The sequence below is a fragment of the Elaeis guineensis genome, chromosome 1 (assembly GCF_000442705.2).
Source record: "Elaeis guineensis isolate ETL-2024a chromosome 1, EG11, whole genome shotgun sequence".
Lineage (NCBI taxonomy): Eukaryota > Viridiplantae > Streptophyta > Magnoliopsida > Arecales > Arecaceae > Elaeis > Elaeis guineensis.
The window spans coordinates 101,018,221-101,042,380 of NC_025993.2; the positions used below are offsets into that span (position 1 = coordinate 101,018,221).

General features: G+C 42.9%; 2 protein-coding genes across 2 annotated transcripts; both read left to right on the forward strand.

Annotated features, from left to right (window-relative positions):
• The first annotated feature begins 1,536 nt into the window (after positions 1-1,536).
• LOC105060753 (splicing factor YJU2) lies at positions 1,537-10,301 on the forward strand. Its single transcript, XM_010944586.4, has 8 exons — positions 1,537-1,896; positions 2,446-2,595; positions 2,737-2,871; positions 3,016-3,081; positions 4,352-4,417; positions 4,532-4,642; positions 7,036-7,126; positions 9,628-10,301. The coding sequence occupies exons 1-8, from the start codon at positions 1,699-1,701 to the stop codon at positions 9,840-9,842; spliced, it is 1,032 nt and encodes a 343-aa protein (XP_010942888.1). The 5' UTR covers positions 1,537-1,698; the 3' UTR covers positions 9,843-10,301.
• Positions 10,302-10,875: 574 nt separating this feature from the next.
• Positions 10,876-14,114, forward strand: LOC105060791 (uncharacterized). Its single transcript, XM_019845873.3, has 2 exons — positions 10,876-12,964; positions 13,683-14,114. Exons 1-2 carry the CDS (start codon positions 11,063-11,065, stop codon positions 13,779-13,781), a joined length of 2,001 nt encoding a protein of 666 aa, XP_019701432.2. The 5' UTR covers positions 10,876-11,062; the 3' UTR covers positions 13,782-14,114.
• The last annotated feature ends 10,046 nt before the right edge of the window (positions 14,115-24,160 follow it).

Sequence of the window (24,160 nt, forward strand, 5' to 3'; positions counted from 1 at the left end):
GATTCTACGCGGCTCCAGCAGCGGACCCATTACTCCCTGACAGGCTGTAGCAAACGGCCACGATTCTGTCCCGCTCCCTGCGGCAGGTGCTGCACGATCCCACTACTCACTGACAGCCAGCGGCAACGGACGCCGCCCCACTATCCGCAACAGGCCATACGTGGCAGACTATGACAACAGCCACGAGTCTACCCCACCACTCTCCGCAATTAATTTCCCTGACCGTGGGCGGCCCACTACCAGGCGGTTGCAGGTGTCACCATCAATCCGTTGCCCCCTCTGCCTATAAAAGGGGATCCAGATACGTTATTCTCTAAGCTCTTTTGGCCTTATCTCAAAACTCTGCTAAATTCTCCGTTCGAGCACTCCATTCTTGTTGAGACAGAGAACTGACTTGAGCGTCGGAGGGTCTTGCCGGAGCAACCCCACCTCCGGTTTAGACTTCCCTTGCAGGTCCCGGCGGCGACCGCGGCTTCCTCAACTCCAGCTTCTCCGGCGCAGGCGAATTTCTGCACCAACAGTATAAAATACCATAAATAGTCTTATACATTAGCACATAATAATTACTCTACAATTTGATGAAACATTCTTCATTTATAACTTTTCACAAAAATATGTAGCAATAATAATAATAATAATATTTATTTATTTATTATTATAGGTATTTATTTTGTGAATCTATTACAATGATATTACGATAATGTTATATACAATCAGGTTTGACTAGGCTCAACCAATTTTAACCATCAATCTCATGGCTGCCCATTAGAAATGATTTAGCCCATCAAAATAAATTGAGGAAAAAAAAAATATGAAGGATTTAGTATAATCCATCAATGCCAATTAACCATATTTACCTATAAAAATAAAATGGGTATCTAATAAATAAATAAAAGATATCCATATCATTTAATTAAACCTACCAATAAAAATAAAAAATACATGTAGCAGATATGTATTTATAGAAAAAGACAAGTAGGATTTTTATTTTCTTTCTAATTTACTGATTAGAAATATTTTTATCCCAAAATAATTTCAGCACATCACCAGTATTTAGTGATGTGCTATTACCTGGGGTATGTGTGGTGATAGCATCACTGTATAACATCACTGTATTGTATAGTGATGCTATCACCAAATTTATCACTTGATCGGATTTTACAATACCAAACAAAATAATTACATCACCTAACTCACGATGTGAACTATCATTCTTTACCAAATAGAATCTTAAGGTTTTGAGAGGTTAATCTTAATAGAAGTATGATTTTTTTTTTTTTTGTAGGATTCGAGGATCTGTGATCGGAAGGATTCTTCCCTAGCTACAAAACTTAATTTTTGGAGTTTATGTTCTATGATAGTATGAATATGAATGAGGGTTAATGGGAGGTGCGGTGGGTCGGTACCGGGCACCCGGCGGGCATGCCAATTTTAAATGGGACTGGGATAAGTCGTTAATTTCATATAATCGGGCGGGTTGGGATGGTTAGGTTTTAAACGGACTCGGATACGGGTGGGGCAAATTTTGCAGGTACCCTACCCGTTGCCATCCCTCCACCGACCGAAGACTCCAATCCTTCCTCCCTTCTCGGCCTTACTCGGATCAAAACTCGAGCGTTTTCCTCAAAGCTATTCTTGGAATTAGGGTTCCGGCGTTGATCCGGCAGCGGGAGAGAGGGGGAGCAGGAGAAGGAGAGGATGGGAGAGCGCAAGGTGTTGAACAAGTACTACCCACCGGACTTCGATCCGGCGAAGATCCCGCGGCGGCGGCAGCCTAAGAACCAGCAGATCAAGGTTCGCATGATGCTTCCCATGAGCATCCGCTGCAACACTTGTGGCACCTACATCTACAAGGGCACCAAGTTCAATTCCCGCAAAGAAGATGTCGTCGGAGAGGTAATCCCCCTTGGATCCCTTCTCATGTGTTTCCCTTCTTCTTCTTCTTGGTCGATTCATCTCTTTCCCTCAGGTTCGTTCCATCGTTGTTCGTTTCCTTCTCTTCTTTTCAGTTGATTGCTTTCTTTTTTTTTTTTTTCCTCGTAACCTGTTAATTGAAAGTTTAGATATTGCCGGGTTTTCCACGCAGTTTGATTTATCTATTCATGGTTCCCTATCGTATTTGCATTATTTTATCCGTTTGATTGCTGAGATTCCTTTAGTTTGTTTGATATTCCGTAGAAAGGGTAAAATTATTTTTTAAAATTACCTGGAATTTGAGATTTATCTTAGTTGGGTCGAGATCCCTACATCCAATATTGTAATTTCATAGATTTTGAGGTACGAGGTAACGTGAAGTTCATAGATTATCTTCAGAGTAACAGGATCGATGGTATTAAACTTCAGGAATTCTTTATTTGGTTAATGTTTGGTAGAAAATTTAAATTTTATTGCGCATCTGAAGAGGAACTGAAATTGATGGTTGGAATCTTGATTGGCATCCTGCAGACGTATCTGGGAATTCAGATTTTTCGGTTCTACTTCAAATGCACCAAATGCTCAGCTGAAATTGCATTCAAAACAGATCCTCAGAATTCGGACTATGTTGTTGAATCGGGAGCAGCTAGAAATTTTGAGCCTTGGCGGGATGAGGAAGAAGTGAGTGATTAAAATAATGCTCCATAGCATGTTATATTGCTGGGTTTGACTAGTACATGTTCTGGCGCATTCTTGATCTTTGATATTTTTGCAATAGAATTGTGTTTTCAATTCGAATATCTTATGTTGTACTTTCATCAGGCAGTAGAACAGGAGAAGAAGAAAAGAGCTGCTGAAGAGATGGGGGATGCGATGAAGTCACTAGAAAACAGAGCACTGGATTCAAAGAGAGATATGGACATACTTGCAGCGCTAGAAGAAATGAGATCTATGAAGGTATAAATTGGACTCTTCCACCAAAGTTACTTAGACTCTTAAAGTTGCTGGTGATATGCATATGACCAGGGGTCCAGGATAGTTTGTGATTCTGTACTATTATCATGCTGACAGATTTTTTTTTTATTTTTTGCTGTTCTCCAGTCAAGACATGCAACTGTGAGTGTCGATATGATGCTAGAGACTCTAAAGCGTTCAGCCTATGAAAAGGTAAGATTTTGGTTGCTTTCCTTTTCTTTCTCATTTCCCCCTTGTGAACTTTTCATTTCTAAACAATGATTGAGTGTGGTCATTTCAGTGAAGCATTAACATCGGTACCATGAGCGTGTCTCCTGTTGCCTTTATTCTCTATACAATGTTTTCTCTTTGTTCCAGAATACACTTGGGGGGGGATGGTTATGTTGTTAAAGTGATTAAGTTTCGATATAGTTCATATGCCTCGGAATGGAGCAGTATGGGATCTGTACTGACCCGAACTTGAGTTTCGTACTGGTTTCCACTGGTATAGTATGGTGTGTCCTGTACCGGACAGTACGGCAGACTATGCTTTGTCTAAATATCATCAAAATCATATCTGAAGGAAGGTTTTTACAGTTACTTGTCTTGACAACTTGTAGTACAATGCTTTTAAGCATCTGGTACTTGACCCTGGTGTAGCATTAGTTTGGGCTGATCTTAACTACTTTTAGATTTTAAGGGAAAAAAGACATAAAGATCACAAAATAGGGAGTTTGGGTTTTGATAAGATTATCATATGTGAATGGCATGCGTATTTGAAAAATTTTTAAGAAGGGAAAATAAAGAGGAGATACAAACAGCATATAACCCATTGTACATTACTAATAAAGTGTGATAACAGTAAGACCTGTATTAGGTATGTTAGAAGAGTGAGAAGGTCCCCTCCTGCCAAAAAAAAAAAGAAAAAAGAAAAAGAAAAAAAAAAGAGTAGACCAAGTGGAAAAGGGAAATAGCTTTTTTCAATCATTTTCCATATCGAGGGTTTAAATGTATTCATGATAAGTATGTGAACTTCTTTTGAACATGCAACTTACTGGCAATCAAAAATTAATTTAGAAAGTAATCTAAAAATAAAATTGGTGAAGATTATGGGTAAAAAGGAGAAAACAATTTAAATACAAGACATTTGAAGGTGGGTCTAGAAGTATTTAACCTTAACCTACAAGCTTTGTCATAACTTGTAAGTATTTAATTCAGATTCGAGGATCAACTTAGAGATTTTTTTTCTAGACATCAAGATTGCTACCTGTAAATGTTGCTCTATAGCAGTGAAATTTTTTGTTAGGTTCTGATTGAAGAGTGAGGTTATCGTTTTTGTATCATATCTTTGGCAATTGATGCAGTGTTCTTGGTTAGTATTTGATGTGGATGGTGTAGATTATGTAACAATTGTTGCACATTCATTTATAAATCAATGTTTTTTTTTCTTAAGTCTTCTCATTAACTTTCTATGCTTTGTCAGGAAAAAGAAATTGCAGAAGAGTTGGATAAAGCAGATGAAGAACTGATCAAATCGATTGCTTTTCCTGTTAGTATTTGAGTATTCCTTTTATTGCTTTTTTGTCATTGTAATCTATTACTTTCAAAAAGTTTTGCATTAAGTTTGGTGCATGAGGTGCTAATAAGCAAGTACCTTTTGCAGGGTTCAAAAAATTATGTCCGACGTATACAGGATGATGAAGATGAGGATCTAGATGAGGACTTTGGTCAGTCATCTTCCAATCCATGCAAGTTACCAGATGATAATTTAAAGGTATCTTGTGGCTTTATTGATTGCTTCATTTGTAGTTTTCATTCTTTTGTCCTAAGTATGCAAAATTTATCAATATTTTATTGGGGAACTTTTTAAATGTTGGAATTGGCTTTTGAAAATGGAGTGATTGACCTGGTGAAAAGAAAAATTCTTAAAATTCCTATTCTGTCACTGATTGTAAATAGTTTTCTTTATTAAGCTAATATTATTAGTTTTTATTTATTTCTTTTAATTGTTATATACTAAGATGATATTACATGAATTGTTGACTTCTTGATTGAAAGAAATCTGAAAGAATTTGCAAGCATTCTCCAGTGATTCTTGCGTTAGGCTTGTTATTCCTTTTGTATTATCACGCATGCCTGTCAGGACTGATCATCCATTCTGGTGTACATCTTCCTCTTTTAAGACCCTATGACATGCCTTTGACCTTAGGTGTTTTCTCACTTATTAATATTTGCTGCATAGGAATGCACACATTAAATTTGTTAGGCTTTGCTCTTTCATAGATGTAACCCTAGGATTATAAGGGATTGCTGGTCAATAAACTGCTCGAATTTTAAATTCAGATTTGAATGAATCTGAATTCTGTGCATTTTTTAAGCCTACTTTCAGCAGCTATCATAAGACAACCTGCATCCCAGATCTGTTAAACAACAAGATTCCGCTGTTTTGCGGTGATGCTTGAGCACATAAAAGATAGAAAACAGACTGGAAGAGAGTAGAAGAGAGGAGAGAGTAAGAAAAGACTGTAAGAACGAAAGGAAAAGAGGAAAACAGTCCTCTTTTTAAAATTAAATATCTCATATAAACTGACTTCTGTAAAAAGTCTCCTCCACAGCTGGCTACAAGTCTCCCATTTCATATGTTCTATCAGTCTCTTTTGCTATTCATATAAGGCTTCCTAAATAGTAAATAAGTCAAAACGCTTAACTAAAAGCCCTGATTTATTTTGAAATTCCAAACTACCCTCCGTGAGGCATGATTATTTTTCATGCCATATAGCATATTGATATGGCACTTGATACTGATATTAGATGTTCTAAGTTCTAACCAGTAGACCTGCTAAAACAGAAAAATAATGACTAAAAACTTAACTGAAAAATAAAATCAATTCCTGTAACATGAAGTTCCAAAAATCCGGTCACATCACTTGAGCATCAGTTAAACTATGTATAAAATAATTTTATTCTCCCTACAAATAGTGTTACCTTATGTTCGTCGAATCACTGTGACTCTGTGGTGGCACCTTCTTGTCTGTCTTATGTTTTGATGCATATATCCCATATATCATTGTTGGCCTTACAATTTTTTTATTTCACTGAGCATGCAAAGATTGCACAACATTAACATCCAGCTCCAGTTATTCATATAACGTGATCTATCTCTAATTAACAAAATTGAGCCATATTAATTTGTTTATCCTAAACCTCTTTGAAACGTGTTACGCTGTACTGATTGTGAGCTGTACTGATTGTGAGTTGGGTGTTAATGATCGTTATTTTGCTGCAGTCAGGATGTTCAAATCTATGTAGGGCACAGTATTTGGAAGACCAAAGTAGATATACATGATTTATCATTTGTTGATGTTTCACTTAATATTTTTTTGAAGTCTTTTAGTGTACACAAGATTTCTTTGCCTTTTCCTTTTAATGTAAGGTTCAAAAGTTTTAATCAGATTAAGGATTTTGTAAACGATAGATTTCAAATGGTTCACTTGGGGCCTAACTGGTGTCTTGCATATAAGAAGGTTTCTGATGTGATAGGACAGTCATTTCATGCATGTCATATTGACAATCAAGTTTACTGTTTGAGACTTTAAGTCACTTGAGGTGTATTAATTAGTCTCAGTTATGCTATGAAGTAAACTATAATTAGCAATTCAAGCCCTAGAAATGCCTGCTTTCAAAAGTTATGTTTCATGATTTTATTTTAAATTAATTAAAAGCTATATTTTGTGGTTGATTATATTATAACATTCCGTTGCTCCCTAGTGCAGCAGGATTTGAATATAAAAGTTGAATCATGTCTCAAAAATGTACTGCAGTAGAGCTCTAGAGGAGTTAGTTGCAGTTCTGTGGCACCTTTTATCATGTATCTGGTGTCCCTGTTTTGTAATTATCAATGGGAGTTATGGTGGGCCGATAGTTGTTTGTTATAGGTTCCTATATGACCATGCATTGGTGAATGATTATATAAGTATCGTTTAAGCTTTGGCCAATTGTTGTCATTATGTAGTGTATTTAAGTGATAATGCTTATTATATTGCATAAACAAGTCCGGAGATCGATCACATTTTTTTCCAGACTTGTATTTATGTCTGCATTCAGTTCAAATTCAATGTTGTTTTGCATGTATGTACTCTAAGCTTATGATTTTGTTATCTTCTGCAGAGGAAAAGTAATTCAGAACTCTCAAGCGCAGTGGAAAAACCAACAGATTCTTTGACAAAAGACAGTATTTTAAACAGTTCTAAAGATGGAGGTACATTTCATACTGAAATTGTGTTAACATTTAGATTTTCTCCACTTGCAATATGATTATACAAATAAACAGTTATGGGGTAATTATAGCAAAGCCGTTTATGTCATATTGCTGCTGAATTGAAGTTTATTTTGTATTATCTATTGACATACATAAGTTCATGCATGTGTGTACATGTGCATGCATCCTGTGTATATGTGTACATGCATGTTTGCATGCTTGTGCGTGTGTGCTGTTCTTGCCCATGTGTATCTGTTGTAAGCAGACAAGGATTCTGCTTTGTTTGAGTTTGTCTATAGTCATTGGATTCTGGTTTTCTAACATACCCCCTTATAAAATTATGCTTCCTAAATGGCTTACACAACCCTAAATTCACGTGCCTATCAAATGGTGTATTAGATGAAATAGATGGATCTTATACTCATGTTTCAGAGTTCCTAAGCACAGTAGTCTAGATCCTCACAATCAGATCATAAATGTCCTGTTGATCAAAAAGGATAAAAACAGTCAATGCTATATATGTATATGTATATGTATATATGTATATACATGTATATATATATCACTAAGGCACTATGCATACATGCATAAATGCAAATAAATACATAGATATTTACCAACAGCTGCATATGGTTATATCGGTAGCCCTAAATTGTAATGACATTAATTTATTTTCATTAATAAAGCTGGGACCTTGGGTTCTCTGTATACCTATGTGGTGGCTTGTAATCCATTCGGCATTGGATTATTAACTTCTTAAGAGGCCAGAGTTGTTAGGCGCTCATCTATATATAATTACCAAGCAAATTGGATCTGGCATGAGGAGAAAAATTATCTCATTTTTGCTCAAAAAAAAGTAATAGGAGGATAGACCTCTTTTCTTTTTCCGTACCAATTGAGTATTCCTCTTGTTCTGATCATGCATAGATTTCTTTGTTGAATTGGTATGCTCCATGTTATATGCTGAGCCGGGTCATGTAGCACCTGTATCTGTCTTAACCTGCCGTGATTCTAAACATGCTTTTGTATTGTTCTTCATATGGATCCTACCTCCTATTTATAATTTCTAATCCCAAGTCTATGGATCCTGCGAGTAGTTCCTTATCCTTGTCTTTTATTCTTTTTCAACTTGTATCCGAGACATTCTTCTAGTTGCACTGCCTTAGCGTATGCTTTCCACTCTAGACTTTGAGTTTTTCTTCGCTTAAACTGAATCTTTAGTTCTACCACAAATTCACATCAACTTTTCATCTCTGCTACCAGTGGTTATCATCATATATGCCTGCATGTATGCATGTGCAGACCTTCTCTCAAAGCACAAAGGTAGTCATGTCATGGTGTCATATGCTTGTGGGTCATCTAAGTCAAGAACCCTCAATGTTCTTGAAAGTGCCCAGGCTGCTTAAATAAAATACATATGTTTTGGAGGCTTCTCTCCCATGCATCAAGCGTGCGCAGGCTTCAGCATAGTAGTGTGACTGAGATGCAAGAATTAGGTGTCTAGATTTCAAAAGGAATCCGATAATACATTTGAGAGGACTTATGTCGCAATTCAACTGTTTAGCTGGAATTTCCTATGCTGACATGAGGTCTTATCAGCATGGAAGGTGTTCAGGCCCTTCTTTGTGTCTTGAAGTATATGAGAGATTTGGTTAGCTTTGTGAGTGCATGCAATGTCATCAGAAATTGACTACACGTACACACCACACCCACCCTCAGACATATACATGCATGGCCATGAATGCAAGCACATGCTAGCATAGGTGGCCATCAAATGCCCATGTAGATTCAGGGGAACTTATTAACAGACTGAATCAGTTTGATGGAATACAATTAGTAAGGAATTAAGGTACAGTCGAAGACAAATGTGCATAGTTGGTTAGACAAGTAGATATGATTTCCATGATACCTAACACCGATATGCAGGAATACATTTATTTGAATAAAATTCTACTTTAAAAAGCTAATGGCAATGTTATTAGAAAAAATCGACAGACCATGATGTCACATGGAAACACGCTCAAACTGCACACATGCACAAACACACAGGCAGAGTTAAGACTTTCAAGTTTTCCCCACTAGAGTTACTTTACAAATACTGATGCTGTGAAAGTAAGTGACTAAGAAAACCTCGACGCGCACGCGCACACATACAGAGGGACAAGTTTTGGAGCAAGGAATGATTAAAATCTTGAATTTCTTCTGCTAGAGTGAATTCTACATACACAAAAACACACCCTGACCCCTGTGGAGAAAAGCTTATCATTTAGAAACCTGCAAACAATGACAATGCCATTAAACAAAATAAGGGGAAGAAACCCTTGAATTTTTCCCAATATAATGGCTTTAGAAAATTATGCTTGTCGAAATTTTGTTTATCTTTTTGCAAAACTGATTCGGCCTGTTAAAAATGTTTTTAGTTTTCATGACGCCCAACTATGAGCCGATTTATGTTTTCTTTTCCTTCCCAACTAATATTTTACCCCCGACCAATTTTGCAGCAACTCCTGGTGGTTCTTCGGTTGCCATGCCAAAGTTTATATTGAAACCACGGCCTGTGACAGATGGGCCTTCCAAGAAGCCCCGGCCTTCTCCTATGGAGGATGACCAATCAAGAGACAGACAAGATGATGAAAACAATCAGACGGAAGGCAATCAGATGATGAATGGGCTTGCATCTCTTTGTCAAAATTATGATACAGATGAAAGTGATTGATCATAACAATGTAAAATTATTATAATGAGGCCTAATGCCTTTCAATGTTTCTGCTAGATGGTGGAAATATCACACGCACATCAGGAAATTGAGCTGCCGACATAGATGTATGGGCAGAAATTTGGAAGGTTGGGTTCGATTTCTTTCTAGAAAAGGTGGAGGCATCATAGGTTATGCTTGGATATGAAGGCTGCCGAGTCCTTGTAACTGAAAAGTAGAGAGGCTATTACTATGAGTTAAGCAGTGAAAATAGCCTGTCTCAACCCTTTCAAAGGGCTCAACGGTTGTTTTGTACAACAAAAAGGTCAAAAAGGGGGCCAAACATATCTCTTGATTGATGTTCTAATTTCTATTTTGATGGCCCCTTTTGTATTCGCATTTCTTGGTCTAATCTGTTGGATCATAAATTATCGTATCTAGATGCTGATATAGAATGCAAGCAGATCGATTTTCTTTGAAGTCTTTTATGCTTTCCAATTCTATATGCCCTGTGGCTCCAGCCAATCATGATCGGACCACATGACCCCTTGAGTCAAAAGTCGTTACAGCATGTTATCAAATTATTTTTCCGGCTTCTTTTGATGGGTAGATGGACGTATCTGTGTGGATGATAATTATGCTTGTCTTGCAACGTGACATTTGTTGTCATCATGCTGCATGGAGATATTTTCGGGATATGATATCGGGCATCTCTAGGTGCTTTTTTTTTTTTGAAGCATTCAATACAATAGAAGCCATGCAGCTTGAATTTCCTATGGCTCATGTTTTTTTAATGCAATTCCTACGGCTCCTATTATAGCGGCAATGAAGCACCTTGTACTAGTTCTTATGAAACTTGCTTGATCCTTGTTACGCAAGGCATTATCTGGCTGTGCATCAGACTGTTCTGGTTGCCAGCCTTCCATTTTTCCTCCGTTCTTCTCCCCAAAAAGAGAACCATCTTTCCACATATATTATTTTCAAAAGAAATCCTCTCCCTCCATCATCTGCCCTTTCTAGGGCTATTTTCGTCAAATTGAATCGATCATTTCAACGGGGACCAATTCCCAGGCCCCAGTCCTTCTGTAGTCTCTGCCCTCTCTCATTATCCATCCACAAACCCGATCTATCTCCCCAATCTTTCCTTCTTTCATATACTTCTTGTCGTCCCCGCGGTTCACATTTCTCTCCTCTCCTTCCCTCACTCCTCGTTCTCTCCTTCTCCCAGCTGTCATAACTTTATGGACCTCGTCCCCTACTCATCCCCAGACCCTAAGGTCCCTAACCCTAGCAATCCCTCCTGGTCCGAGATGTTCCGCTCCGCCTCCCTCCGCCGCCCCCCGGACTCCCTCCCCCCTTCCCCCCCTCGCATCCCGGAATCCTCCCCCGACGGCGACCCTCCCAAATCCTCTTCTGCCTCCGGGACCCTCGCCGGCGACCCCCTCAAAGCCTCCTCCTATGCCGCCGGGACCCTCGCTGGCGACCCCCACGCCAGGCTGGCCCTCTACATCGCCATGGCGCACGCTGGCCTGGCCCTCTCCCTCTTCCTCCTCTACGGCCTCTACCGCCTCCTCCACGACTTCATCCGCCCCCTCCAGTGGGCCATCCTCTGCTCCATCCCCCTTCGCCAGCTCCAGGACGCCCTCGTCTCCTTCTGGTCGCCTCCACTCCGCCTCGGCCTCCTCCCTTCCCTCCTCGCCGTTCCCTCCGCCATCCTCAGCGCCTACGCCGCTACCCTCGCCGACTTCCGCTCCGTCCTCCTCCGCCGCAAGCTCGTCTCCTCCTCCTCCTCCTCCTCCTCCTCTACACTTGGCTTCTCCCGCCTTCTCCGCTGGCTCGTCTCCTTCTGGGTCTTCATCATCACCTTCGAGCAGCTCGGCGCCGCCGTCCTCCCCTTCTTCGCCCTTGGATTCTTCCTCGCCGGTCCCACCGCCTCCATCGTCCGCAAGGCCAGCTTTGTCAAACCCGGCTCCTCCTCTTCCAAGCTCCGTGGCACTTTCCTTACCGCCGGCATCCTCAAGCAGCTCAAAACCATTATCGCTGTTGGCCTGATTGTAGGAATGATCGTCGGGATGTTAGCTGGCGGCATTTTTTTCTCCTACAAGATCGGCGTGGAGGGTAGGGATGCTGTGATGTCGCTCAAATCCCATGTTCAGGACAGTAACTATGCTGAGAGGATTGGATTCAAGAAATGGATGGAGGACAATGACATCACGGGTCTTGTGGATCGCTACTCGGCTAAGCTCTATGATACTGCTTGGGAACAGATCGATCAGCTTGCAGCCCAGTATAATATGACTGATTTCGCTAATGGGCTTCGGCATATGGTAAGCCAGTCGGAAAGTCCTTCTGGAGGGGCTTCAACATCTCTAGTGAGCTCGCCAGAGAACCCATATATGGTAAAGCTCCAATCTTTGAGAGTTCTAGTGAAGAATCGTGAGTGGTCGGAGATTTACAAGGAATTGGATTTGATTATTAGGGAATTGTTGATTACCAGAGGTGATTTGGTGGAGAAGGCAAAGGGGATTGCTTTTCAGGGGATTGAAATCTCAAAGCGGGTGCTTTCCAGTAGTACCTCGATCCTCGGCGGGAGTGCCAGTCTGATGGGTTCTGTTGCCCTGGCGGTGATCTCTGGTGCGGCAGAAGTAATTAATTTTTTGTCGCAATTGACAGTCTTCCTCTGGGTTCTGTATTATCTCATCACGTCAGAATCTGGTGGGGCGACACAGCAGGTTGTGGGCATGCTCCCCATTTCAAAATCCATGAGGGTTCGATGTGTTGAGGTTATCAACCATGCAATCAGCAGTGTGCTTTTGGCGACTGTGAAGATTGCCATCTTCCAAAGTTGTCTCACATGGCTGCTGTTCAGGTTCTGGTCGATGCATTTCGTGTACATGTCAACTGCACTTGCATTCATTAGTGCCTTGCTGCCAATACTGCCGACTTGGCTTTCAACGATCCCTGCAGTGGCTGAGCTGCTCATGGAGGGGAGGTACATTTTTGCCATTGCATTGACCGTGATACACCTTGTGCTTATGGACTATGGATATTCAGTAATCCAGGAGGATATACCCGGGCACAGTGCATACCTGACAGGGCTTAGCATCATTGGTGGCATGACATTGTTCCGAAATGCTTTAGAGGTAATATTCTATTTCTTGATTCTGGTAATTATTGATTTGTTCATTCTGCTCTAGACTTGTTTGAAGTGAACTAAGATAGAAGGCCACTGAAAATGGTTCGGAACTTATGTTTTCCTGATTGTTGCCTGTATTGAATATTGTCTGAGAACATATATTATGAGCATTATCTTTGTTCTGAAATTCTGTTTTTCGATGCTTATGTAAATAGAATAGATTTCTGAAACAATTTTAGTTGATAAATTTACAAATTGACTTGTGCTTAGTTCTAAATTAAAGAAATCCCATGTTATGTGATATTGTGATCAACACAATTAAAGAACATACGTTAGAAAGAACCAATTTTGTATCGGTAAATCCTGCAGACCTTTTTCTTTCAATGTGCCAAAACTTTTAGGATAGAGTATTGAATCTGATGATAGGTATAGAAAAAGTTAATGGCTACTATGGATTTATTAGCTTTTTGATGATAGTTATAAATAATTTGTGTAATATTCTTAAATATGTTCATATTGCTGTTCTTTCTCATGGGACCATTACGAAGATCAAAATTTGTTTCCTCATCTATTCTTCTTCTTCATTAGACCTATGATGAATTTTGTGCTTTTGTATCCGAGAATTGATGGAATGATCCTATTGGAATCTTACATGTGGTTGCTACTTGGCATTTTCCCTCAAGTTAGAGAAGTTAAGAGGTGTTTCTCTGGTTTTTATTCTACAGGGTGCAATAATGGGCCCTCTTCTAATGACAGTTGTCATTGCTTTGAAGAATTTGTATTCAGAGTTTGTGCTTGCTGATACAGAAGAAAGCAGTGGATAGCATGTCATAGACATGCAGATGGAAAAGATACATCCTCGGCCTTTTGCTTTGGTTAGTTGAAGTATAGCAAAGTCGGCCGCATCTATATAGCAAAGAACATCAGTTCTGCTGTTGTACCTCTGAGGTATATTTATTTTATTTTTCATTAATTGTCCTCTCTTAGAAGGGGACAATTATTCTTTAGGGTGTGGTTTTTGTACCATATCAATCATTTTCTCTCAGTTGTTTGATTGAGGGAAAGTTGTAAATTCGTTGTAGCATTCTGATATAAAAAGGCATGTAATCCACGCCAAAACATGCCATTGTATTGCAAAAAAGGTTGCTAATTTTGAATGTGTTGGATCAGATTGTGTCAGCTGATATTGCTCCTAAATTGTTGTTAGGATAATTGTTAGGCATGATAAATAATGCATAATTTTAAGTCTTTGCAGATCCAAGACATTCATGTTGCTTTCACAATCAGTTTGATGTAAACTATTTGCTGCATAGAAGCACTGGTGTATGTGATTCTACTGTTTGTGTTTGAATGCTAAATGATTATGGGAGAAAAGTCTACAAAGTTGAAGTTATGTATATAAACATGGAACCAAGTAAATGCTCCGACAAAAATCCAAGATCATTTTATCATCGAGTAAATTGGATGTGCTTGATTAAGATCCTTCCTTCAGAGTAATCCATCAAGTGTTTTTAAGTCAAGGACTACCATTTCAGGAGGATGTTTTAAAACCTGATGGTTTGGAAATTGCTGTTTCAGAGACGAATAGCTTATAGAGGCATGGACTCTTATCCTTTCATTTTTTTCCTTCCGGAAAAGAGTAATAGTTCGTAATTTGTCATCAGTGATAAAGTAACATGAGCAAACTTTTAGAGAAATGATTCATGCATTCATGCATGAAGTTGCAAAAGCTGCTGCTACTTTATCCATCACACATGGGCTTTGACCATAACATGGTTATGAAATCCTTGGATTCGTTGCACTGTTTCCATCTCTAGTTATCTTCCATATTTTATCCTAACTTTACGGACCATGCACATCATACTTTTCTCACCAAAAAGCATGCTGATATTTCGTGATACTTTTGGAACTATATTAAGGTCTTTGCTTTGTTATTTATTTGTAAATAAAGAGAAATGGTACCAGAAGCTTATAGCTGCAGGGTTTCTGTTTGCTAGAAAATTTCTAATAAAGTAAGAGCCTTTACTTCCAAAATGGTGATTAGCGCACTACGTGAAGATTTCAGATTCTCTACGTTTTTAACTGCTTGTAAACCTATTGTTTGACCAATACAATTGCAAGATACTAATGATTACTGGAATATTCTCAATTATTTCCATCAATACATTGGGTAACCTGTATAGTATTTCTTTTATCCAAATTATTGGCAATTTCATCGAGAAATTAGGAGTTCATGTAAGTTTTTTCTATCAATTTTTAATATGTTGTTTCTTTCTGCCTTTTTTCTGTGTCATATCACGTCTTTCGTAAAAATTATATGTTTTATGTTGCATGTTTACATTTCACCCTTTTTTAAACCAGTTTATTATGCCTTACTGTGGATGAATTCTACTTCACCCTAATATCAGAATTTGTTATTCTACCATCTCGGACTAATGACTTTGGGTATGTTCATGTATTTCCGTTGGAATTATTTATTGCTATAATGGATGATGACCAGAATAATGCTGGAATTTTAATGGAACACGACAATAATGGCAAGCCTGGAAAAAAAAAATCTGGCTTGTTTTCCTTCTGCTCCAGGTCTCCTTTCCTCCCTAACTGGCAGACTATGATATTTCCAGCAGCATGTGCTAATTGTTCTGATTAAAGGTCATGTGCCCTCTGACAGTGTAATTAGATGGTGACTATTGCTTGGCCTGGCTGGAATTAAAAACTAAAAGCAGCAATCAGGACTGTCAAGGAGAAAAACACTTTTTCCCCTGTTACTGAGCTGCATGAACACCTTACCGTTCCGGTGGCTGAATTTTCCAACTTTACTGTTATCCACAAACCTAATATATGAGCTGTGGTTTTTGGCAGATGCCTGGGAAATGGGAAACAAACTGGATGACAATTGACAAGTGCTCTGCTGAAGTGGCATCTGCAGACAGAGAACAAATATAATTATCAGCATGCATTTTTTAGCATAAAGAGCAAATATTGAAGTAGGATTTTGGACTAGTTTCTTGGTATGATTTTGGTTGGTTGTACAGTTACCATAAATTGGTATTATGGTGTGTTTAGGATGACAATGATGTTGCTGAAAGATATGTATCTCCTATGGTTGTATTTTGTGAAGGATAATATAATCTATATCCGTTTTTACCAAAAAAAAAAAAAAAAAAGACAGATTCGTATCTCCCACATCTATCAAGTTTTAAACATTTGTATATGTCTATGTGATCTCAAAATTCTAGGAAAATTAGAAGGGCTTATTATTATGCTGGGTGCAAATTTTGTTCTCCTCTGTTCTTCAGCAATCATGATCGACACAAAAAAAAAATAAAAATAAAAATATATATATATATATATATATAGCATGACTATTTTATGTAAAATTATGAAATCAATGAGGATCTGTTTGGGTGACTAGACCCAAAATTTCATATGACTTGTAGATTTGGGTCTTCACAATCACCTAAATGGGATTAAACCAGGTCTGTCTTTATAAAAATCTAAAGAATCGTTGCAGTGGGCCGACTTGAATCCAACAGGAAGGGGAAAAAAAAAAGATTTGTGATGACATTTTTTTTTCATATGAGATTTGGACCAACTTACGATAATAATTTTTTATATTTGTATAAAGATAGGTTGGGTTAGACCTAATTTAGATGATTGTATTGGTCTAAATTTATGATTTTTATGAAATTTTGGGTCCAGTTGTCTAAATAGATTTCCTTTTCATTGCTGAAGTTTTCAAGGCTTCATTCTTCAAATAAAAATAAATTAAAAAGACATTAAGTTCCGTGGCAAAGTTGGAAAGATCTGTAATCATACCCGACGATTCCGGCATACATGAAGCTAATCCCTCCAAAGATAATGATTGCAGAGTAAAAATTCTAGGTGGCGTTGTCGTGCCATCAATGTCAGACACAATATAGAACATAAAATGAAAACACGGCGCATCTTTTTATCTCTGTTCTGTGAGAAAAAGGAAAAAAGGGAAAATGCACCGATAATTTTCCATAGCGTATTCTTTGGATGGATTGAGCCCAGATCCTTTCAATGCAATGCATAAATGTTTGTGATTTTTTTCATGTATCAATTTGTTTTAATCATATAATTTGATAAAAATACTTGTACGTTTGGTGGTGTTTTTTTTTTTTTTTTACCTGGGACTAGAATACAGCACAAATCAAGAGAGGTACGATAAAGATTACTATAAGATTGTATTTGGTAGCTAGCAATCTAGTGATAGCTGGCAATCTAGATTGTCAGTAATTTAAAATGAGCCCATCAAATTACTATATTTGGTATGCATTTTGGATGGTATTGTCTTGACAATTTAGATTGCCTCTTAGAAGACAATTCAGATAGTTTTGAGAAGAGGTGACTATCCAAATTATCATTTTTTTGATAATATTACAAAAAAATTTTAGATAAAATTATCTTTAAAAAAAATTATATAAAATTCATTCCTCCATCTCCCTTTGCTAGCGGCCTATACCCTCGTCTTTTTCTCCAAACTTTGTCGTACCCTCACCACCTTCGACCGCCTGCTCTCCATCAGTGCCCTTGACATCTTCGGCTACGGCCCTCATTTCTATGCCGGTATCTACCTCTCCTCCCTCGACTCCACCGCCATCCTCGCTCATGGGGTGGTGGGTCTCGATGTAGGAGGCAAGGCGATAGGACTCGTCTCGAGGGTTTTCTCCTCTTTCCAGACATATTTTAAAAATTTTGATTTAAATTTAAAAAATAAAATCAATTTTTTTTAATAATTTAAAATTTTAAAAAATTTTATGGAGTATTTTGAAAATTTGATTTCATATTACCGATAGTCTTATTGTCATACAAATTATGTCAATCAAAATTTTTAATAATTTTATTATAATATTATTTATATATATTAAATATAATAATTAATATTATTAATAATTTAATAATGATAATCTATAGGTAATGCAGATTGTTGCGGCCAATCCCCTCGTCGTCTGGTCGCCGAAAAATGAGCACCTGCAAAAGAAGTCCACACTGACTGGAGATGCCTCCGGCGGGGACCCTCCGACGGTCAAGTTAGAGAGGAGACTAGGCAACAGTAGAAAAGGAATCAGGAAACTCAGCGAGAGAAAGAGAGAGAGTCCAGGGGTCTCCAAAGAACCTCCTCCAGCACTGTTGCCTTCCCCGTTTTATAGTAGAGTACGGCGTGGCCTTGCCATTAATGGCGCAGACAATTGGAGAGTTGTCAAATCGTCGAAGACTATCAGAGTCACCGTGGGGCTGTCAAATCACTAGGGTTGACCCCTGGCCAAGGTGGGACAATGTCCTAGGGCGGCTATGCCGCATGGCCGTGCCGCATGCTTTTGTCAGGATGGCGGCCCTCAGCAGTCGTACGGCATTTGGAGGAGCTGACCGACCATACGTCGGCGTTCGGTCGTGGGATGTCGGGGGAAGACCCACGGACATCATCGGCTGGGTCGGCGCATCGTGGGGATCGGACATCGGCCACCATCCCCACCCGACAGTAAGTCGGTAGAGTCGGACTTCGCCGTTCGGCTAGTCAAGAATAGAATGGATCCGCCCGACCGACATATCCTCGATCGGTCAGTGTCGACGGTCGTCGATTGATGCGGTCGGTAAAGTCGGGCGCCGGCCAGGCAGGCCCGAGGGTGAGTCGGTGTGAAGGGGGTCGGTCGGTATATCCCAACAGTTGCCCCCCTCACTCCTGAGTCAGATGTCGTGTTGGCCAGCATCTTCACATGGGCGACGGCTTCGGGCGAAAGGAGTGGATATCTATTGCATCAGGCTCTGACCTTGGCGACCGTACCAATGATCGGTCCGACATCAGATGTCTTATGGGGTGTCAGGCGTCCCATCGGTGTCGGACGTCCCATCGGGATAGGACGTCCTATTGGGAACAGAAACCATCATTTCCGCCGTCTCCTCGGGAACGCGAACCGCCGCAGCTTTTTTCGCCACATGGCAGGGGGTCGTTGGACCAAATCCGTTCGGACGGATGGAGGCGACGTGGCCTGATCTGGGGCAGGTGCGTCGAATCGTCGGATCGAGGGAAGGCTCAGATGATGCCACGTGTCATGATCTGGGAGAGCCTCGTTGGGCGTGCTTTCATCCCGACCGTCGAGGGGCACTATATATACAGGGTCACCTGCATCCAAAACTCTACTTTTCAAACCTATTGTCGAGACTCTGGCCGAGCGGTCCTTTGTCTCAGGTAGTTGCCTCCGCTTCCTTCCTTAGAGAGTTTTCTAGGAGCCTTCATTATCTTTTGTTTTTTCCTTGCTTCCTTGAAAAGTTCTTCCTTCTTCTCCTCATTCTTTGACTTCGGTTCTAGCATCATGGCCAGAACCTCTCCATAAGGAAGTCGGTCGGGGAACCCGACTGACGATTCTCGATCGACCCCGGAGGTGGAGGTCTCTTCACTTTCGGGGCCGAACGTCGATCGGCTCCGGGAGCAGTACTGCATTCCGGAGCAGTTTCGGCTGTTCGCCCCAGGAGCCGATGGTCAGGTTAACAACCCGCCCACGAGCCAGGTGGCCTTCTATGTCGAGGACCTCCAGGCCGGTCTTCGCTTTTCGGTTTCGGAGTTTGTCTGGAACGTGCTGGACTACTATGGAGTTTGTCCGGCGCAGCTGGCATCGAACTTAGTCCGGCTGATAGTCAACTTTACCTTGTGGTGTCGGCTTTTGCTGACCAATCCTCGTATCTTCCTCTTCCGAGCATTCTTTGTCCTCCGACCCCACCCTAAAGCCCGAGGGTGGTGATTTTTCAATCCTCGAAAGGGTCTTTCCTTCATCACTGGTCTTCCATCGTCAATTCATGGGTGGAAGAACCAGTTTTTCTTTGCTTTCTCTTCACTTCCCTGGGGGTTTCCTTCCTGCTGGGGCGACCCCCTGACTCGGCCGAACGAGAATAGCCGAGTGGAGGTAGACGATCGGGAGGATTTTTACCGACTCAAAGATATGTCGGTACCGAAGTAAAGAGAGCTTGTTACCGAACAAGCTCTTTATGACACCGGCTTGAGCTTGGTCCCCCGTCTGGGTACAGTTCGGCCTGTTTGCTGTTTCTTAGCTTTTCGTCTATCTTCAAATTTGTACTAACTTTTTTATTGAAATTGCAGGTATGCCATCGAGAATGAGGCTGACAGACGTCGAGATTCGACAGCATGCGGCAAGGAAGAGGCCGGCGCTTGAGGCCGGGCCTTCGCGGCTGCCCAAGAGGCCCCAGACATTATCTCCGACTGCGGCTGTGCAGCCGGAACTAGTTATCACATTGTCGGTGCCGGATGTGCCACCCGAGGTGCAGCCCGAGGAAAGGGCAGCGGATGGTGCGGCCGAGGGAGCGTCGGCTGCTTCGCCGACGGAGGAGGTTCGGGTCGAAGCTCAGGAGCCCGAACGACCTTCGGCGACTCATGTTGCGACTTCGGGGGGAGCTTAATCGAGTTCGAGCTTTCCCTCCCTCCCAGCCCTTCGGGCCTGGGCAGCCGATCGGGGGAAGGCTCTGATGGCATCGGCAGGTGACACGAGGTCAGGGGATCGCACGGCGTCGTCCGACATCCAGGTCCCCGAGGGAGCGTCGGCCCTGGCTAACCACGACTTGGCCAGGAGACTGTGTCAGGCGACCCTCCTTCCAGCCGATCGGGAGCTTCTGAAGACTCGATCGGTGACCGAGATGTTGTCTTTCTTTTACCCGACTATGATCGGAGTAAGTTCTGCCTTGTCTTCCTTCCCTATCGTTGTTCTTATTATTTTATTTTTCTGACGATCGGCTCTTCGTTTGTAGCTGATCTATAGCATGTCCGAACTGGAGGCCGGATACCAGAGGTTCGGGGACGTCCGGGTGGCCTGGAAGGACAGGGCAGAGATCGCCGAGGCTGAAAAGGCGGTATTGGTCGAGCAGCTGAAGCTGTCGATCGATTGGGAGGCAAGGCTCGAGGAGGAGATCTCCCATCTTACCGATGCGCTGGCTGTCTCGGGGGCCGAACTTCAGTCGGCCCGCAAGGAAGCCAGGCGTAAGGGTCGTACTGCTCACCGACTGCGGTGCGAGCGGGATGGTTGTGTCGCTGAGCTCGAGGCCGAGCACGAGCAACTCCGGGTAAGCCTGGAGAATCTCGCCAAGGCTGAAGAAAACTTGTCCACCGCCCAAGCCGACACAGACATAGCGAAGACGGAGGCAAAGTCGGCGAGGGAGGCTCTAGGTCGGGTGGTGGAGGACTTCCGCCGCTCCGACGAATATCGCGAGGAGCTCCTGGAGAGTGGCTTCGCCTCGTACCGAGTGGGGTACGAGGATGCTCGGGAGGCAGTCCAGGGCCTGTATCGGAAGCTTGATCTCAGCATCATCGTTCCCCCAGGGTCAGAGGGCCAAGCCGCGGAAGAGGTGGCCGACTCGTCGTCAGGAGATCACACTGCTGCGGAGGAAGCCATCCCGGAGCAGGTCACCGAAGGTGAGGCAGCCCCGACCTCCGATCCTATACCGACTCGAGCGGGCACGCCGATCGCCCCCGAGCCCCTCCTGGTCCAAGAGGTTGACTCCGACGAATAGTCGGAACACCTATTGTTTTTGTTTTTGTTTCGGGCACTTGTAATTAGGTTTCGGCCCAGCTTTGTAATATCCAGCTTTAACTTGAATGAAATTGAAAATTTTCAACTTTCTTCCTCGTGTGATTTGAAATGCATGTTTCGTCGGAATGCCTCCGAGCGTACAAACAGTAGGCCCAACATACTTCGTTAGGGTGTCTGGTAGGATCCCATGTAGCTACCCGAAATAGCCAATAAGGCAGAGCGGGCTCCGATCATAGACCGACATCCCGACTGCCGTAGGGTCCGATGGTCGAGAGCCGTACAGATCGTAGGTCGAGTGTCCGTCGCCCTGGCCTTGGTCGGGCACGTACGTGGGGTCGGGTGTCAGCCAATCCCCAAACGTTGCTTGTCAACACGATCATCTCGTAGAGTCTGATAGTCGAGTAGCGTTCGACATATTCGGATAGGATAATGATGACAAGTCGAATATCCGTTGTCCGATCCTTGGTCGGGCATGCACGTCGGGACGTATGATAAATGGTGGCAAGCCGAATATCCTTCGACCGATCGTGACCGGGTCGGTATGTCACAGATGTGACTGCAATCGTCTTGGCGTTTGCCCTTCTTAGTCGAAGCTAAGTCGGTAAGTTAGCCAGCCGCATTGGTCGAAGCCCTTTGCCTTCAGAGGCGGGGGCCGTCGTAGATATTTCGCCCTTTCGATCTCTGTCTTAGAATCCGATGTATCGTCGGTGAGCGAGACGTAGATTCGACGATCGAAGCGTATATTCAGCGATCGACGATCGATCGAGCCATAGGTTCGGTGATCGGCGATCGAGCCGCTGGTTCGATGATTGGCGATCAAGATGTAGATTCATCATAGATTCGATGTAGATTCAGCGTAGGATCGGCAATCGAGCTGTTGGTTCGGCGATCGATGATCCAGTCGTAGATTCATCGTAGATCCGACGATCGGCGATCGAGCTGTTGGTTTGACGATCGGCGATCGAGCCGTTGGTTCGATGATCGTCGATCAGTTCGATGATGAAGTCATAGATTCGGTGATCGACGATCAAGCCATTGGTTCGACGATTGTCGATCAGTTCGGTGACAGAGTCGTAGATTCGGCGATCGACGATCGAGCCGTTGGTTCAGCGATCGACGATCAGTTCGGCGACGGAGCCGTTGGTTCGACGATCGGGCCGCGTTGGTCGAGGCCTTTTGCCTTCAAAGATGGAGGCCATCGCAGATTCCACTCCTTCGATCTTCGTCATAGAATCTGCGCACGTGGAGCGGAGAGAGGGGTGTAGGAGTCATACCTGCGATGCATCGGTCTCAGACTCCGTCGTCGGGGCAAGACTCGTCTATCGGTGGGGGGCCTGCTGGGTTCAGCAGGGGCCCGACCTTTCTTTTGCTTTTCCTTCCGGCCCGTGTCCTAGGTCAGGCACCGGTCGGAAGCTCCTTCGTCTGCGCGCATGTATTTGTACGTACGCTCCAGCAATTCGGCGTACGTTCGGGGGAGGATCTTGTCCAGAGAGTATGTGAAATGGGACCCCCTTAGCCCCCTCTTCATGGCCGAGATAGCCATGTCTTCATTGAGGTCCCGGACCTCAAGCGTGGCCGCATTGAATCAGGTCACAAAATATTGGAGTGCCTCATTTTCTCCTTGTTTGAGGGAGAAAAGGCTGTCCGAGGTTCGTGGCGGCTTCCGGCTGGTGCTGAAATAGACCATGAAAGAGTGCTCGAGCTGCCTGAAGGAGTGGATACTTCCTGAGTTGAGGTCGGAGTACCAGGCCCTGGCAGCTTTGCGAAGTGTGGCGGGGAAGCCGATGCAGAGGAGGACATCGGTTGCCCCTTGGATCATCATGAGAGCCTTGTAGCTCTCCAGATGGTCAACTAGGTCGGTGGAGCCATCGTAAGGCTCCACATGAGGCATCTTGAACCGACTAGGAATCGGCTCGTCGAGGATGAGTTGGGAGAGAGGTTGGGCAGTCTGAAAATTGACGTCGTTCGAAGACTTCTGTCCGTCCACCTGGAGCTGGGCAAGCCGACGGTCGATTTCTTCGAACCTATATTCGTAGTCGTCGATCCGTCGGTGTTGGGAGACCCCAGGGGTCGAATCTCCCGATGAATCTGAGAGGGAGGCGGACGGTGTCCGCGGCCGCTTCTCCTTCCTCGCTCGCTCTAGCTGGGAAGGAGAGGGATGCCGAGGCCAGTGGGTGTCACGCCGTGGCCGCCTCTCCCCTTTTCGGTGGGAATGCTGAGATAGCTGCTCCTGAGGAGGAGACGGAGACCGACGCAGGCGTCGGCGGCTGCTCCTTGATGGCATCGGGTGCGCCGCCGGTTGCTCCATCAGCGAGTGCAGCAATCGAGTCGGTTGTTATTGAAGGCTTTTGACTGCATCCATCAGCACAGTCATCTGCCGCACGATCGCCGCGATCTGTACCTCCGTGGTCACCACAGGATGTGGAGAGCTGGGTTCCACCATGGAAGGTGGAGGAGAGGCCTCTTCCCGACGGAAAGAGTGTCTCGCCGATCCGGTGGCTCTCGATCGCTGAGCCCTGATTTTTGTCATCTCGAAAAGATTTTTCAAGCTCTGTGGAGGTCGTGAAACCCCCTACCTAGCGCGCCAAACCTGTTGCGGCCAATCCCCTCATCGCCTGGTCGTCGAAAAATGAGCGCCTGCA

Coding starts and splice junctions, on each gene's coding strand:
- LOC105060753 (XM_010944586.4), top strand. CDS start 1,699: ATGGGAGAGCGCAAGGTGTTGAACAAGTACTACCCACCGGACTTCGAT. Junction 4,418..4,531: donor TCAAATCGATTGCTTTTCCT/GTTAGTATTTGA, acceptor TACCTTTTGCAG/GGTTCAAAAAATTATGTCCG. Junction 4,643..7,035: donor TACCAGATGATAATTTAAAG/GTATCTTGTGGC, acceptor TATCTTCTGCAG/AGGAAAAGTAATTCAGAACT.
- LOC105060791 (XM_019845873.3), top strand. CDS start 11,063: ATGGACCTCGTCCCCTACTCATCCCCAGACCCTAAGGTCCCTAACCCT. Junction 12,965..13,682: donor TGTTCCGAAATGCTTTAGAG/GTAATATTCTAT, acceptor TTTATTCTACAG/GGTGCAATAATGGGCCCTCT.